The sequence below is a fragment of the Pavona decussata genome, unplaced genomic scaffold (genome assembly GCF_977016875.1).
Source record: "Pavona decussata unplaced genomic scaffold, jaPavDecu1.1 SCAFFOLD_286, whole genome shotgun sequence".
Classification (NCBI taxonomy): domain Eukaryota; kingdom Metazoa; phylum Cnidaria; class Anthozoa; order Scleractinia; family Agariciidae; genus Pavona; species Pavona decussata.
In genome coordinates, this window is record NW_028145687.1 from 341,447 (window position 1) to 358,098 (window position 16,652).

Here is a 16,652-nt window from a genome sequence, read left to right on the forward strand (position 1 = left end):
TGTTCATTTAAGCATTTCTTGAGTTCACTGATTTTTGCCAGAAAACAAATACATGTAGTAAGAGATTATAGACATGTATATAATTAAAATTATGTAGTGGTTAACTCACAAGGATTTGAAATATATGTTGTGGTTTAAATTTGTTTCCCTTTAAAACTTTAGAGAGAGCATTTTCTTGCATGCCCAAGTTCAAGTTTAAGTTCAGTTGTAAATTTTTAACCACAACATATTTATCTGCTCATTGGACACCCACACGCTCATGCTAAAATGTTGACTTCCTGTCTATTAGTCACGGTCATGACCAAGTTGAACCTTTGCACCAGTGCATTCAAAAGCCCAAAACATGAACTCACTCAGAAGGCCTATGTACATCTGTATATCTGCACCAAAGAAGACATTATAGTTACAAAGAGTTTGAAAACACAAATTTAAAGTAATTTAGTTAATTTTTCACTTAAAATTAAGTTAACGAGGACCACTGCATAACGGAAGCCTGGTAGCCATTGGGGCTAGCTCTATTTCTATTCTATTCTTGTAACTTACTATTTTAATAATTATTGTTTGCTATTGTAATTCAAATGAGTGTGAATAAAATAATGAACTTGAACTTGAACTTGGGACAAGAAAATGCTCTCTCTGCATTTTTTGCAGCAGCACCTAACACTTCACATGTTGGGCTCCTAACTTCTCAGCTTCTGGCCTTGTGGGCTCCTTGAAATTTTTCTTAGGCAATAGCCTTGTTGCGATTTCATCTTACAGGCAATACTGAAACGCTTAGGGCCAGTTATTTAAACAGAGTCTAACTTAGACTGCGGCTTAAGACAATTAGTGGGCCTCCAAATCTGTTTATAAGTGGTTTACTTAAAATAGTTTTCTAGTTTGGGATGCAAGCCTTCTTGTTACTGTCAGCAGCAGACAATGTTTAGAAATGATTGTTGGCAAAATTAAAAATAGCTTAGAATGTGGTTTTGTTAAACACCGTCTAAAAGTTCTGTCTTTTAATAACTGACCGTTGAAGTTTTGTCAGTGATATTATACTTTATGAGGTGCTTCGCAACAACTCTATTATACTTTACAACGTCCTTGTAAAAAACCTTAATATCACTGACAATAAACAGCATATTTAATCAAATCGATAACATTATCATGCCTGATAATAAACAGCATGCACAGGAAATTTCTGCTCCAAAGACTTCAACCATTTTCACTCCTTTAAATTCCATCAACAATCATGATAATACATGTATTATGCTGGTTCTCCTAAGGTAAAGAAAATTTAGCACAATCAATCTACATCACCCGTGACCAATATTTTTTAAGGTTACCCTGTACCTTCAGAGGTGTCTCACGTCCAAGCGATGTAGCACGTCCGTTTAAACTGTAGATACCTGAACCCTTATATCAAATTATAGCTTATAGAGCTGGCTATCCAACTAAACCAAGAATTTTGAAATAAAATGAATTGCAGAATTTTTAGCGCTGTTTTCTCGAATCAATTTTTTTCACTTGGAGGAGCCACTTCAAAGAGCTAAAAGTGAAAAGGAATTTGTTCGTTTCCCTTCAAATTTGGACAGTAGCTAGTTTAACATATAAACAACAAAAACATGTCGGCGAATTTTTTCTTTTGAAATATTTTTTCTCCGAGAGCGATTTTTGTACGATTACTCCACATTTTTTTCATTTTTTTTCGAAATTACTCTTTAACTTTTTACTGTGATTGAATATGGCAAAACGCAGACGTTTTTTTAGCGCTTTGGGTCCAGAAACTGAGGAGCAAATTAAATTAGCAAAAAACAAAGTTCACTTTGACTTGTAGCTTTCGAAAGGTGATTCGGACGCTCACAATTAGAGGCCGTGAAAAATTCGACAATTTATTTTATTTCAAAATTCTTGGTATGGTTTGATAGTCAGCTCTATAAGCTTAAATTTGATATGGGAGTTTAGGTATCTACAGTTTAAACTGGACGCACTACATCGCTTAAACGCAAGACAACTCTGAAGGTATCGGGTAACCGTAAAGTGCCCCAGGGACGAAAATTTCATTTTCCATCTTTTTGCACTTTCGTGTAGAATATGACCTTCTTGCTCATGTTACCAAATTTCAATCCTTTACGGCGATTGGAAGTATTTTTTTAGCCTTTTATTCGAGATTTCACGGCCGCCATTACTTGGCCTTGTTAACAAGGCCGCTTGGCTCAAATTACAGGAAGTGACATCATTGGCTCAACACGAAAAATTCCACATGGCTAATTTTCATATGGATTCTACTTCATAGACTGTATTCTGCTGTTGCGAACTAAATAACAGCAGAATACAGTTTATGAATGGCGGCCGTGAAATCTCGAATAAAAGGCTTAAAAAAAAATACTTCCAATCGCCGTAAATGATTGAAATTTGGTAACATGAGTAAGAAGGTCATATTCTACACGAAAATGCAAAAAGATGGAAAATGAAATTTTCGTCCCAGGGGCACTTTAAATTTGAACAGAGTTTTGAAATTTACACGACAGTTTTGAACATCGCCAGTGAGATTTCAGAGTTGTGGTATAAATTTTCCTACTTTATTGATGGTATAAAGCCATCTAATGAATTTTTCTTTACATTGCTAACAGCAGTATTTCAAAAATTATTTTTGAAAAGACTTCCAGAGAAATCTTCAAGATTCCATTCAAATGCCAGTCATTACAAAGAGGAATTCGAATGAGAATGATATACAGTGTATTTAATCAGTAAATGACACAAGCATAATCGGAAAAAAATCTGAGTGCTCCTATCAGGAGTGGAACCTAAGACCTTCCGATTACTAGTTCGGATGCTCTACCACCGAGCTACAGGAGACTCGTGGGAGCTAAGGCCATTAAACTAGGTTCATGGGACAAACATCCTGCGTACTGCTAGGATTGGAATGTCAATGTGTGGCATATGCGCATTGGAAATAATGTGATGGAATATGTTAAGCCTGGTGAATAAATGAGAATGATGTATTTAATCAGTAAATGACCGACATACATCTGTACTAAGAAAAAAATCCAAGTGCTCCTATCAGGAGCCAAGCCTAAGACCTTCCGATTACTAGTTCAGATGCTCTACCACTGAGCTACAGGAGACTTGTGGGAGCTAAGGCTATTAAACTAGGTTTGAAAGTTCATTTCTCTGAAAGACTGGTCATGCATGACATACATGTACAGTAGACTGACTGTAAATTTAACATTTCTTGCAATGATTTACTCATTGTAGGAAATTACATAACACTGTTAGCAAAAATTGTGCTCAACCAGTAAGTAGAAACTGAATGACTTGCTTTTGACATGACACCTACACACTCAATTTTACTCTGTAATTTTAAATTTCAAAATTTGCTTAGTGCTTCCAGTTATTAGTCATGGTCATGAACAAGTCAAGCAAACACATCTGTCAGTGTATAATTAAACTTAGTGCTTTTGACAACCCAGTGGATAACAATTGCTGTCTTTTACACCCTGTATGGTTAACAGTTTTTTAAATTTTGAAAGTTTGTTTTCACTTGTGGAAAATCTAAAATGAGCAATGTTCACTTTAACTATCAGGAAAGTACAGCTCAGTAGTTTTCACTGAATCATGGTCAAACTTTAGGATTTCAACCACAGACACAAATGCTAAAAGTTCGTAACCTCTTATGTCCGCACGTAATCAACAACAGTAAAAGGATTCCAAGTGCTACGTACTCCATAGATTTCAGCTGAATGGCCAAACCTAATAATTTCATCTAGAATCAAACATGTCAAGTACTCTTTTATACACCAAATGCACTCTTTAATTTATTTAAGAACCTTTTTTATAAGAACATTAAGGCTGAGATTAACTAAAATTAGAGAAAATACTTAGAACATTACCCAGGCTGAGAGTCAATTATTTAAGATCATTTATATTTTGACCAAATGTTTTTAAAACAAACAGTATAAATACAGGTAAAGTAATACCTGTAAAAACTCTTCTATGTCCTCCAGTTAACCCAAATAATAGGTATCTTGGTCATGTCCACATAGATTTATTGAAAACACTAATAAATTATAACAGATAACTAAGAACATCTTAGGAACTTTTCAGGCTCAAAATATTAATTGCCAAAAATTGGCAAGAACGTCTAGCCTCAACCCCAAAATTAGGTGTTCTTATGTCTAATTTTGTTGAGGTGAATCAACCATATGATATGCTTTAACGTCTGACCTTTGGGAAAAAAAGAAGGGTTAAGTCTTCAATTGTCAACTGCAATAGCAAATGTTCAAGAGCTATCTTGTTTTCCTTGTATCAGCAAAGTTAAGACCTGTTTATTCTGAACAGGTATATTTTACACTGTCTTACAATATTATAAAAATTAATGTGGCTTGCTCAAGTTCAAGTTCAAGTTCAAGCTTCCTTTCTGTTAGTTTCTACGTGTGGGAGACATTTTTTCCTTCCAATCATCTTTTTATTCTTCTTCAAAAAGGGATTATCATAAATTAGAATCATAATTCACCATTAATTACTACCAACGGAAAGGAAATGGCTCAAAGCCAATAAAACATGTGAACAAGTTTTATAATGTAAATTCTAGTAAAAATACATTATTTTTACAAGCCGTGACAAAATCCTACTTGTAGCACATGGTTTGCATTATGCAACCAAAGCACATGTTGTTTCATTGAATCCTAACAATGAAATACCCTCAGTGATAATTCCATTATTTTTTGTGTCTGTTTAACTTACGGAGACTATGTTTCATTGACTTTCTGTCAAGACAAAGAAAAAGTTCCGGCGGATTAAAATTCATCAAATGCTTCTTAATATAGGTTAACAATTTAGATGGCGCCAGCGCAGCTGAAAATAACATGAACAAAGAAACCTCACATTTATAATTACAAGTGGATAGCACAAAGACTTGACAGGAGTTAAGATGGATGACACCCGTAAAACAATACTGGAATGCCATCACATCTCCAGTTCTTTTAATGACATTTACATACTTGGGTGATAAGAAATTTCAAAGCAAATGGATCCAAAAAAAATCTTATCAACAAGATCATGATTTTCACTAATGAATATTAATCATTACATTGGCATCTTATTTATCTTTGGTTTTTGCGGGTTTGTAAATCATTGCAATATTACCTTAAAATTACATAATTTGATGCCATTGTTTTGTCTTGTTATGAAAAAAAAAAAAAAAACAGTTTGTGCTTACACTGTATGAAGGCTGTAGAATATGAAAAGGGTGACTGTGATAACAAGTGTCATTCAATTGCTACAAGGTTGTACACATTATGGTTTGCCCAAAAATAAATAAATGCAACACTAATTTAGAACAGGAATCAGCCAAAATGACTGTTGAAAAACATATTAACATGACAAAACCACAAGTGCTACAACTACAGTTGCTGATCAATATAATACAAGACAAGAGGTCTGGTAAATTTTACAATGCAATTTGAAAACCACAAGTGTCAAAACTTTAATTTATGGCGCCAGGGCAATCACACGCAAGGCACTGTTAAACCATGTTCCTTTTAACCACAATACAGTTGTAACAACTAACTAGTGAGTGATTTCAATAAGTCTCAATATCAAAATGTCACAATGCACCTAACCACAAACTGTTAATAAATGACAAAAAAGTCTTCCTGAAGGTCTCCGATGTACATTGTACGTGGGTCTTTGATTGAATACATGTAAATGAGCGCAAGACTGTGGGATTTGTAGCAACGCTAAACTGGCAAAAGACACAAGTCTACTAACTTTGAATTCTTCCCATCGTTGCCTGTTTTGCTCTGCCAATTTAAGTATTTTTCACAAAAGAGCACACAAACCATCAATAAAAATGAATTCAAAAGAAAAAATGACTCCTTCAGCTACCAGAGAAAACAAATAACATTAAGTTTTTCTACACTTTGCCTTAAATGCTGAGCTTATTACAAAGTTCTGAAATTTACAGAACCGGGTAATTTACAGATGACTTCTGCTACATCAAATCAATTTGTTTACATAATGAGCACAGAGAGGAAAGTAAAACCTCCTGGCTATTAAAAAAACTTGCCAATGTTACACGTCTGTTTTTTTGCCGCAGTTCTTTCATTTACAGAAAACATCTGTTATGAAATTGTACCTTAGGTAAAAATTACACCTTAGTTTCACCAGTATGCCAACCTTTTGATTCTGATCCTAAATTTTGTTCTACAGTTTAACATTAACAAATTTTTTATCAATATTGAAAGAAACTGGCACAACAGAAGCAATCCCAGACGACTCTATTTACATATTTTTTATTTTTTTTATTTATCAGCTTTGTCTAATAGACATCGCAAGAATGTAATGACATATAACAGAAACTGAAAGTTTCTGAAGAACCTGATTTGCTACCTCATGACCCAAGACCGGAGCTAAAACAAGCTTATAAAACAGACGACGAAATCTGGGATATGGCATGCATGATGCATGTGGAGAACCTCATAATTTCATTATTGATGGATTACAAATGATCCTTGGATAAAGCAACCACAACCTCACCAAAGCAAAAGATCACTCAAAACCGACACAGAATATGTGTAAATCACTTCCTCAAAAGCTTATCTTAACCAAATAAACATCTAACCACAAGGACACGCTGTCATCAGTAACCGCAACCCATGGTCAAAAAACAATAGTTCTTTTGACTGCTGATAGTCTGCCAGTACACTTCTGGACTATCCTTTAGCCAAAATGGCGGCTGAAACAGCTTTACTGCGATAATAAAAATTCCCTGACTTTCTACTGATCACAAACCAGTTTTTCAAAGTCCATGAAAGACAATTTCTCGACCGATAAAGCTGGAAATGAAGCCACAGAAATTCCACAATTCCTTTGTAAATATCTTTTGAAATAGCATTTCCTTTTCCAACAAAGAAACCCTCTCCCAAAACTGGTAGCTAACAAAAAATAAAATTCCCTTTCTTTTCACCGACTTTGAGGTAGAATTTAGCATTTCCCTGACTTGATATAGAATTTCCTGACTTTTCCGTGACCTTGAAAAAATTCTGTTTTTGCGACTTTTTCCTTACCATGGCAACCCTTTACATGTACAGTCCGTCACTTTATACGTCAGGAGTTCAAAAAATTTTGATACTCCGAGATGTTCAAGATATTAAAGGGCAAGTATCACGCAAATTTGCTGTCATATCAAAACCCAAAAATGTTTGTCAGTGAGCAGAAACAACGAAAGAATTGTCAAGTTTGTTATAAATTATCACCTCAGTGCAATAAAACTGTCAATTAGTGCCTCTGGCCAGAGACAGAGTAGACCGGTATGAATAGAAACTTAAAAAATGTTAGCCTAATGTTTTTCAAGTTCTCGCATTTTTGTTTCCAAAATGCACTAGAACAGATCACGCGTTGTACCTTTCAAGAATTGAGTTGATTTCTTTCCTCTCATCATTCTAGAATTATTTGGCAGTTGATTGAAGGTCTTATTTCATCATTTTTAACAAAAGATATCAAAAACCCCATGATACTTCCCCTTTAATATGTAGGGAATACAGTTGTGTACATGTAGCATTCTCACCACCATCAATAACAAACAAACAATGTGCAAATTACTCCGACCACCTACAAACAACAAAAGGGTTAACATTCATCAGGACAAAAAAATGCTCCTTGATCTTTCCCGTACTTTTTCACTGACCAGAAAAAAAGTTTGGATTGATCATCCTAGGCAAATCCTTTGGCAATAAAACTGGCAAAAAAGAGGGATTCCATCCACAGTTTGTGACATTTTGTCCCACTAATGCGCAGAGGGGCATGCATTTATTAATGTGACAAATCCACAGTCACTTCATTTCATGAAACAGTATCTGGATAAAATACATTTTTTCCAGCACTTCCTAATGAGATCAGCGACTTTTTTAGAGTGGAATGGAAACTTGACCATTAAATCAAATTTACAATCATTTTAGGCTCTCCCCAGAGAGTTAAGGCTTCTTCAATGTTAAAAGTTTAGCTTACCATAGGTGATTTGGTTTCATGCATGCATTCTCTGGGACGATGAGCTCTAAAGGTGATTTTGTTCCGTGCAAGCATTTGCCAAGAAGATGCTGTTCTGGGACAACAGAGAATTACCAGGATATTTACAAGTGAGACCTTCTTTGTCTGGAAATTATGCATATCACCTTCATGTCTGAATTGGTGATAAGCACTTAGTTCCAGGTGTGGCTTTATACCCTCCCGTCTGGAAAAATCTGATTTACATAAAGGATTATTAATTTTTTGTTAAAATCTGCAATAAGGATTATTAATATTTTTTCCTGAAAATCTGCCCTAAGGATCAGTTTTGGTTTAAATCTACTATAAGAATCATTGTTTTTGTTTAACTCTACCCTAAAGGATCACTATTTGTATTTATTTGTTTATTACCTAACTCAAAAGTTAAAACCACCTTGTACTGTAGCATAAAACAGCACCACAGCAAAGTACTGCTAAGTAGCTTTCAATTAAATATTCACATTTATAAGGACTTCACCCGCAGAGTCAAAAGTTAAAACCACCTCAGCATAGCATAATACAGCACCACGGGAAAGTACTGCTCCATGCAGGTAGCTTTTATCTCATAACTAAGGACTACACCCACAGGCTCAAAAGTTTTTTAAACATATCAGGACCAATGTTACAGCTGCAGCATAGTATGGCACCACAGCAACGTACTACTCAGTTAAGCTTACATTTGAATGGTTACACTCAAATTTCATCCACAAACTCAAAAGTTCGAACCACCTTGTACAACATAATAAACAGCAGGACAGAAAAACAAGTGCTTCTCAATATATAGCTTTAAAATCTCAAAAATTTCCATGATGTATAGAATAATCAACAGGATCAAAGGAAATTACTTCTCAGTACCTTTCAATTATTGTAAGTGGTTGCACTGTAGTATTTCATTAATTTTGCAGACTCAAAAGTAGCAGTAGCCACATAAGGACACTCAACAAATTCAGTACTTTGTAGATGAAATAGTTAACCAATATTTACTGTGCACTTCAGAAAAATATATGTGTATAAATTGAAAAATGGCACAACAAAATTCATTTGAAATATCACACTACGTAGACCTTGACAGAAAGTAGTTAAGTAAATTGAAATCCCAAGGGTTGATTTAATAGGAGAAAAGTAGATGTAGCTGAAGAATTGTGATATGTCAATGATCATTTCACACAAAAACAATATGTGGATGAAGAAGTAGATACATGTATAGCAAGCATTAATGGATAGAGGAAGATGAAAATATCCGATCTTTTGTAAGGATGGGGTTACTATAAAAAAAAAACTCCAAGGAGTGAACAAGAAAAAACAGCTCCAACATCAGCATCAAAACAGGATTAATAGCTCAGTAATAAAAAAAAAAGTCACTGCCCTGACCACAGATTCAAAACTAGAAGCCACACTGAGCCGTAACTAAAACATTTGAAAAAGAGGAAGCAGGGGTTCATTTTAATGCAAATGGCAGTCGAAAGACTCATTAAACTATTTCTAGAGCTTTGGACCTCTCTGTTTTAGTATCAGACAGAAATTAGTTACATAAATGCAAAAAAGAATGTGGTAAGTTAAATTTAGCTTAAATCAATAACACACCAGGAACATCTTGTTGAAAAAGATAAGGTAACAAATAAAGCCTAGGTTGTGAACTAACATTTCTCTTCTCTTGACTTCTCTTCACAGAAATAAACAGGTGTCTGAACAAAGATTACAGGAAGATACATCAAGACACATTGAAAATGTTTGCAAGGGGTGTCAACCACGTGGAATCTTATATTTTAATTCATGTTTGACCTACATCAGGCCATGTACTGAAACATAATACAAGCGAGGGATTCATTTTTATCTTCGAAAAACAACTACATGTACGCTAGGTCACAAAAGGTAGACCACTGAACAAACACTTGAGAAATATTACTCACAAATTGAAATTTATTGCCCACAAACTAATGCAGTCTGCTGTATAGGTGATTTCAGTTTCAGCTGGGGACTTTATTTGATCAATTGCAGGATTAAAATTAAGCTTCAAGCGGAGCCAGCTAATCAGACATAGAACTGTTTGTCCCGGCCCAGCACCTTGGGAAATTCTCTCCTTGACAGGATGTTTTTGAAACAGCATCAATCATATTGTTTTCATGATCAAACAAAAATGGATCTCAGATAAAAGAAAGACGAGTCGAATTTGTGAATAACTGATTAAGAATGTGTAATGTACAAAAAAAAATAGTGCAAATGAAATCAAATTTCCTAAAGTCAACGATGAAATTTTCAGTAATGTGAAGGGAAAATACTGTCGAAAACATAATAGACCGGAATGATATTGAAAAGGTAAAAAGCAACGCATTAAATAGGCTCTTTATCTCCTGGAAGGCCAACTGAGAAATCGACGTCTAAACTACGCGATATTCTCTTCGATTAAAGAGAAGCACCGCCGATAAGTGTGCACACCAGGGAAAAACATTCAATATTCGTGATTCAGGGCCAGCAACCTTAATGCGCGAAATACCGTTAACTTCAAAGCTTTCACTTGAGTAAATCACTCACGAAAACACAGTTGCTACGTCTCGGCGCGTACATGACACGCGCAAATTACGAAAAGTTCAATTTCTCGCTGTTGACTTCAAATAAACAAAAAATAATCAATTTGTGACTAAAAACGGTCGAGAGTCGCCGCAAATGAAGCAGCAAGACTGCCGCAAAAGATTCACCGTTTCTAGTGCAATAAAAACAACCAAAAAACAGCTGTCAGTTGCAGCGAAGATGAGCTTCACTTACACAACATAGACTCACCGACACGAGCAAATGTAAACAAAAAAATCTCCAGCAAGGGCAGGGACACTCGAAAATTCTTACTTTTAGTTTCATACTACCGAAGGTAATGCGAAGAGGCAAGCCTTGTGTCGTGGGAACAAAGAAGCGATTTTCGAGGAGAGATAATGGATCGCGTGATTCAAGATTCCAAAGTAGCGAGTAGAACTTCGAGAGGTCTGTTATGCGTTTGCGAATACAATAATTCGAAGTTTTACTTTGCTCGAATGCATTTCGCACAAGCAAAACGCCCTCAAATCCTAGCACAATCACTACACGCATACGCAACAAATCCTCAAACAATTGTGTTCATGTTCGACGCGCAAATCTGACATGAAAAAAGAAAGAAACATTGATCGAATTGTCAATTAATATATTGATGCTTGGCTAATTTATGCACGGCAAACCGGTCTCTCCGTTTAGAACAAGGTTGCGGCAGAAAACAAATTCCAAAATACTTGAAAAAAAAGTCGACAGTCATTGTAAAGGGTACAGTTATCCCAACAATCAAACGCTATGGCATTTCAAGGGCATCATGTGGTATTTAATTGCTTTCACAAGGCGGATCTATACGACTACTGTATATCCAAAATAGATATAGTTGTCGCAAAGCTCTCGACAGACACCGTATCTAAACATACATGCAAACACCACACACACGGCCTTGATTTCCGTTCAAAGAGAACCTTGTACGATAACTACAGCTGTTAATATTCAAAAGTACTTTATGACGGCCGTAGCGATTGAGAGGCACGGCTGTGCTGTCCGCAGGAAGAAATGTACGGAAAGAACTGAGACGCCAAATGTACTAAGTTCTCCTGCATTTGCGAAAGAACGTTTCCCTTACCTTGTGTTGTCTGTACTTTTGGTCCTGGAAAACAAAAAAACAAACGCGACATTAGCAGATCTCAATACTCGCAAGCTCTGAATTCTAAAACAGGTCTCGACAAAGCAAGCAGTCGGTGCAGTTGCATCGTGTAACTCCACATTATTTTCAGTCGTAAGCTTCCAGCAGCTCGACACGCACTTCACTCAGACATACCTAGGCTTCGGTTGTAACCGCTTAACAGGCGGCATTTTTGCAAAATTGACCCACACCAAGGACCGCAAGCTCCTTAACCAGCAATTTACAAGATCTCAAAGACCATCGAAGACGTTGGAAGGCAAAAACATCTCCGTAAAAACGGCAATTCCAAAGGTTGGTCCACAAACCAAAATCAAGATGGCGATTGTTTATTGACGGACGGCGGAAATATTATGCCGCATTTTTCATTTCTCGTCGCCTTATTGGCTCAGAAGTTCCGCCAAAATCACGTGATAACTCTGCTCATCCCGGGGGTCCTAATATATTTCCTATGCACAAATTTCATAAAATGATTTGATTTCTTCTTGACGACACAACGTATTTCTGTTATCAAATGAGGAATATCTACGCCTGTACGAACTTCAAGAGACCAAAGATAAGCGAAGACAATATCGCTTTCCGTTGCGGAAACGCCAAACAATAGACTGAAACAGTCATCTATAAAAAAGGACATTCGATAGATTCATTTTTTCAAGTGCGTAGCGCACATTGAACTGGTCGATCAGAAACAGAAAAAAACACCGTCTTCAACATGGAACGCTTTAATTAACACGGTCGGAAATCGATGGGAAAACAGTTCGAAGCTGCAAATGAGGGTTTCCGTCAAAGTATCGCCGACAAAACGGAAGGCACTGACAAAGCAAATATTTTCTTTAGCATATAAAATAGATTGCCAAGAACCGGTGCACATGTCGATCATGAGCTCACCCCCCCCCCCCCCCCGGAATAGGTAATTGGATGAGACGTAAAGACTTTCGCTGTAAAAGATACCAAAGTTCTTTGTAACTAATAATAAACTACCGTGCTTAGACCCTGCCTTAGAGCTTGGAAACACTTTCAACATTTTTGATTTGATAGACAAAAATTCTTGTCCGGCGCGTCTGTGAACCTGGCCAAATGGAGTTTCATGACGAAGCCCAGCGAAGATTTGCCTTCCCGGGATTAGGAGGTGGAGGAGTGGAATCATAATTTGTAAGTAACTTGCGGCTTGTGATAGACAAAAGCTGGCAATGGAGAAAGTTGAATTTGTGGTAGCAATGTTAAGCCTTACGTCATAAAAAGCAAAAGACTGAAAAGAGTAACACAATTTCGGATTGTACTGTATTTACGTGAGGCCGCGGTTAAAAAAAAAGCCATTGGGGCAATGAATGAGCGTAAAATATTTTCAACTAGCAAAACAAAACTCCTTTTTGTAATAACTCACTTTAAAGTATTGTATTTGCAAAGCATGCAATTTAAAAATTCTGCACGTGCTTCGCCGAGGCCTCACGCTGGGCGTGCGTCACATATGTTGACATTTCCAAGTCACGAAACCCATTCAAGTTGTGCTCAGCCTTTCGTTGTGGTAAAATAATAAAAAATACAAATTCGAACTTTTTTAGATCTATTCCCTTTCAAAAAAAATAGCCTTCAGCTTGAAAACTGAAATTAATGAAATAAATTCCAAACATAAACATGTTACATGTTTTGGTTAGCTTAATTTTTAACAATTCCTAAGGGAAATTTCCCTATCAGTGAAAATAAAACATCATTAGTAATCATTTATACATCAGCTGGCAAAAGATGGAATAAAACCAAGAGGAATTTTTATTACTTCAGAACCACGATAAAACATAATTAGTTCTACATCTTCTAGCTGGACTAAAATATATATTTGTTGCAGGCGAAAAGATAATCTTTAGAGTGGATAAATTATAACTCATTACTACTGTATTACAAAATTGTTGAACAGATTCCTCATCACTGAACGTTGAAAATATGTCAAAATAAAATTTATGTAGTCAGTGTTGGAAGATCCTTTAGACAAGAACGTTTCAGTGGTCAGTAAAATATTCATGTTGGAGAGCTAGGTGAAAAAGGGCTTATAATGATGGTTTTCATCATAAAATTAAAACTTAATACATGTATGCTGAATCTTGTCCAGTAACAGGAGTGTAATCTTTACAACTTCCTCTTTTCTGCAGGCTTATAATCAGGCAAACAAAACAGGCTTCAAGCAAACAGCACAAGTCCTGTTATAAAATCCAGACCACAAAGAGCTTAACACCAATTAAGTTCTGAAGAGCAAATCATGATACCCGCAGCTAGTGGATATTTGCACCCAATACACATGCATCTATAAGTCCAGTGGTGTGCTGGTTGTCATGCATGGTTCCCACTCATGCAGGGACTCATATTTCCTTGTCTCATGTTTATCATATGCCATTTAAATACTAACACAGTATCTTGAACTGTAACATCAGATATACATACATACCTACATACATTACATACTCTTATTCTAGGTATAATAAAAAAATAAAAATCATACAAAAATAGCATCCTGAAAAGGAAGTTAAAGAAGTGGACCCTATGTGAAAATTAACTTCCTAAATTAAATTATTTTAATTTTAAAATGCCCATATATATTTCCTCTATTATTAGTGCCAGGGTGGGGGGTACACCTATATAAGCTATATATAGGTATGTACAGCACCAAGCCACTTTGGTCTGCTTTAAATGGGGTAAGGGTTTCAAGAAGCATGCCACACTGCACACTTGCCCAAATTTTTATGGAGCACCACCCCCTCCCCCAGGTTGTTAGTGAATGTCTTGTTATTGTTACTCATGGGGGAGGGGAGGAGGTGAGTCAGGAGTTGGACTAGTCACAGAAATCAACAGGAAGAACTGGAGTGAATGTAAAAATAAAGAAAAATAGAGATTGAGGAGATGTGTTATATCTTATATAGCCTACAACCAGGACCTTACGCTTCTGATCTTTCCACTTTTTTTCCCTCAGAAAGGAGGTCCTGATACAGTTTTTAAATTATCTATTGTAAAAAAAAATGTCACATTTGATAATAATATTTCCCTTCAAATGCTTATTGGGGCAGCAGACATCATGCTTGCAGTCCTTCATTACCATTTTATATAGTAGCAAAAAAATTAAATTCACCACTGTTAAATCCTGATCGAATTAGTATTAATACCAGTTGGTATCTTTGAAATAACATCCATCAAGTGCTACAGTTCAAGTCAGATTTATAGGAGGTTAAGTTTATTTCAACAGGGATTATTTGACACTTTGTTAACTAGATATATTAGCTAGAGGACCATTCTTCCCTTTCTCGCTACAAAAAAAGAAGGGCTTGTAATACGCCCAACAGAGACAGGCCCGGCCGATTTATTAAGAGGGGAGTCACCCTCAGGGGACATTTGACCTTTTTTTCTCCATCTTCCTCAAAATCTGCCCCCAGCCCTCTTTTTCCTTTGGGGCAAACAAGGGTCTCAGAAATTTGGCAGACAAATTACTCACATCTGCATGTGATATGTGGGTGGCCTGCAGTTTTATAATAATTAAAGACAAATTGTTAGGGAATGCATAATGTCTTGTTATTTTCGTCTTTTTTCCCACCACTTTTTGGAGGAATTGGCCAGGCAGCTAGGGTCAATTAATTAAGCCATGCAGTACGTTGTGAAGAAATTAATTTATTTCTGCAGGTTTGAAAAGAATTATCACAAATTTCTTCCCGGTAATTTATGCCCAAAAAATGTACCATAATATAAGCTTTTGCTGTGGGTATTTCAAGAAATATGCTCATCATTATTCTTTGTATTAAGATTCCCATCCTACAGGCTTCAAGCCCAGGTGGGTTACTCGGGTATAAACGTGACGGGGGGAGGGGGGGGGGGGTCCGACGTATTTTTTGGGTTTAAAATTTTAACCTCCTATATTTTTGGGGGGTCTGAAAAGTCTGTGCATATTTTTTTGGGTTTGAATTTCCGCCAGGCTAATAGTTCTTATGCAATTCAAGCCAATCGTGTATTTTTTTGGAAATAAAATGTCCAGTCGTGTATTTTTTTGGGTGCAAAATATTAGGCTTCATCAGACCCCCCCCCCCCCCCCCCGTCACATTTATACCTGAGTAACCCACCTGGGGCTTCAAGATTACTGCAACCACAAAGATAAGGGATTTAGAAGGCTTAACAACAAAGAAAATCACATGGCTTCCACGTGTGTGCTGAACAGCATACCACTGATTGAGCCTTTTCAGTTAAATGTGTGATGTTCAGAAAACCATGTGATTATTAAATTGCTTTTAAATCTCCACAAATTTGATGGAGAGTGGAGTGGGTTTTCTAGTTCCCTGAAACCTTTTCCTCTTGATACTGCTGGTTGCCTTAGTAACTGCTAAACACTTTTCCTTTTAATTATGCAATATTGAGCAGTTCTGTATCTTTCTCCCAAACTCTGTCTGATTGTCATTTTACTCAGTAACCCACAACCAAGCCCCCTCTCCTCCTTTCCTCTTCTGTTCTGCTTCAATTAAAAATCTACAATGTCCACCCAACAAAATTAAGTCACAGTAATTGGTTTTATGTCTCAGAATGAATTTCTCTTAAAGGTATAATTTCCGTTCCTCTTACTGATTTTAAGTGATTAACCTGGAATTGTTCGGTCCAATATTAAATGGATTTTTTTTTTTTGAGTCCAATAACGTACACTGGAAAAAAAATTATTGCGGACATATAATTAAGTCAATTAACGGATGGGAAATTCCTTTGATAATTGGAATCGGCCATCTTAAATCAGGACCAGCAAAAAACGCTTTTCAGTTTTCTACAAAATCTGACTGCTTGCAAGCATGCAAAGAGACATGCCAAATCTTGCTTCGTTTTGATACCTTTTACATGATACAACAGTGACATCATCTTATTTCTTTTAAAATGTACACGGCGATTTCCCTTTAACATAGCTGATTAGAAT

At 36.2% G+C, this 16,652-nt stretch overlaps 1 protein-coding gene and 1 long non-coding RNA gene across 6 annotated transcripts in view; one reads left to right on the forward strand and one right to left on the reverse strand.

Annotated features, from left to right (window-relative positions):
* LOC146455046 (uncharacterized) overlaps positions 1-13,272 on the forward strand; it is a 50,427-nt gene extending 37,155 nt beyond the window's left edge. For all 3 annotated transcript variants that reach the window (XR_014859109.1, XR_014859110.1, XR_014859108.1), the window contains one exon: positions 6,296-13,272. This is a non-coding gene — a long non-coding RNA (uncharacterized LOC146455046). The remainder of the gene's footprint in view (positions 1-6,295) is intronic.
* Positions 1-16,652, reverse strand: part of LOC146455049 (uncharacterized) — a 41,774-nt gene that overhangs the window by 22,140 nt on the left and 2,982 nt on the right. For 2 of the 3 annotated variants that reach the window (XM_085094748.1, XM_085094747.1), the window contains exon 3: positions 11,669-11,692. In XM_085094748.1, the coding sequence (XP_084950874.1) occupies positions 11,669-11,692 (24 nt within the window). Of the gene's footprint in view, positions 1-11,668; positions 11,693-11,863; positions 12,003-16,652 lie in introns of those variants that run through there. The other variant, XM_085094749.1, reaches the window with a different exon arrangement.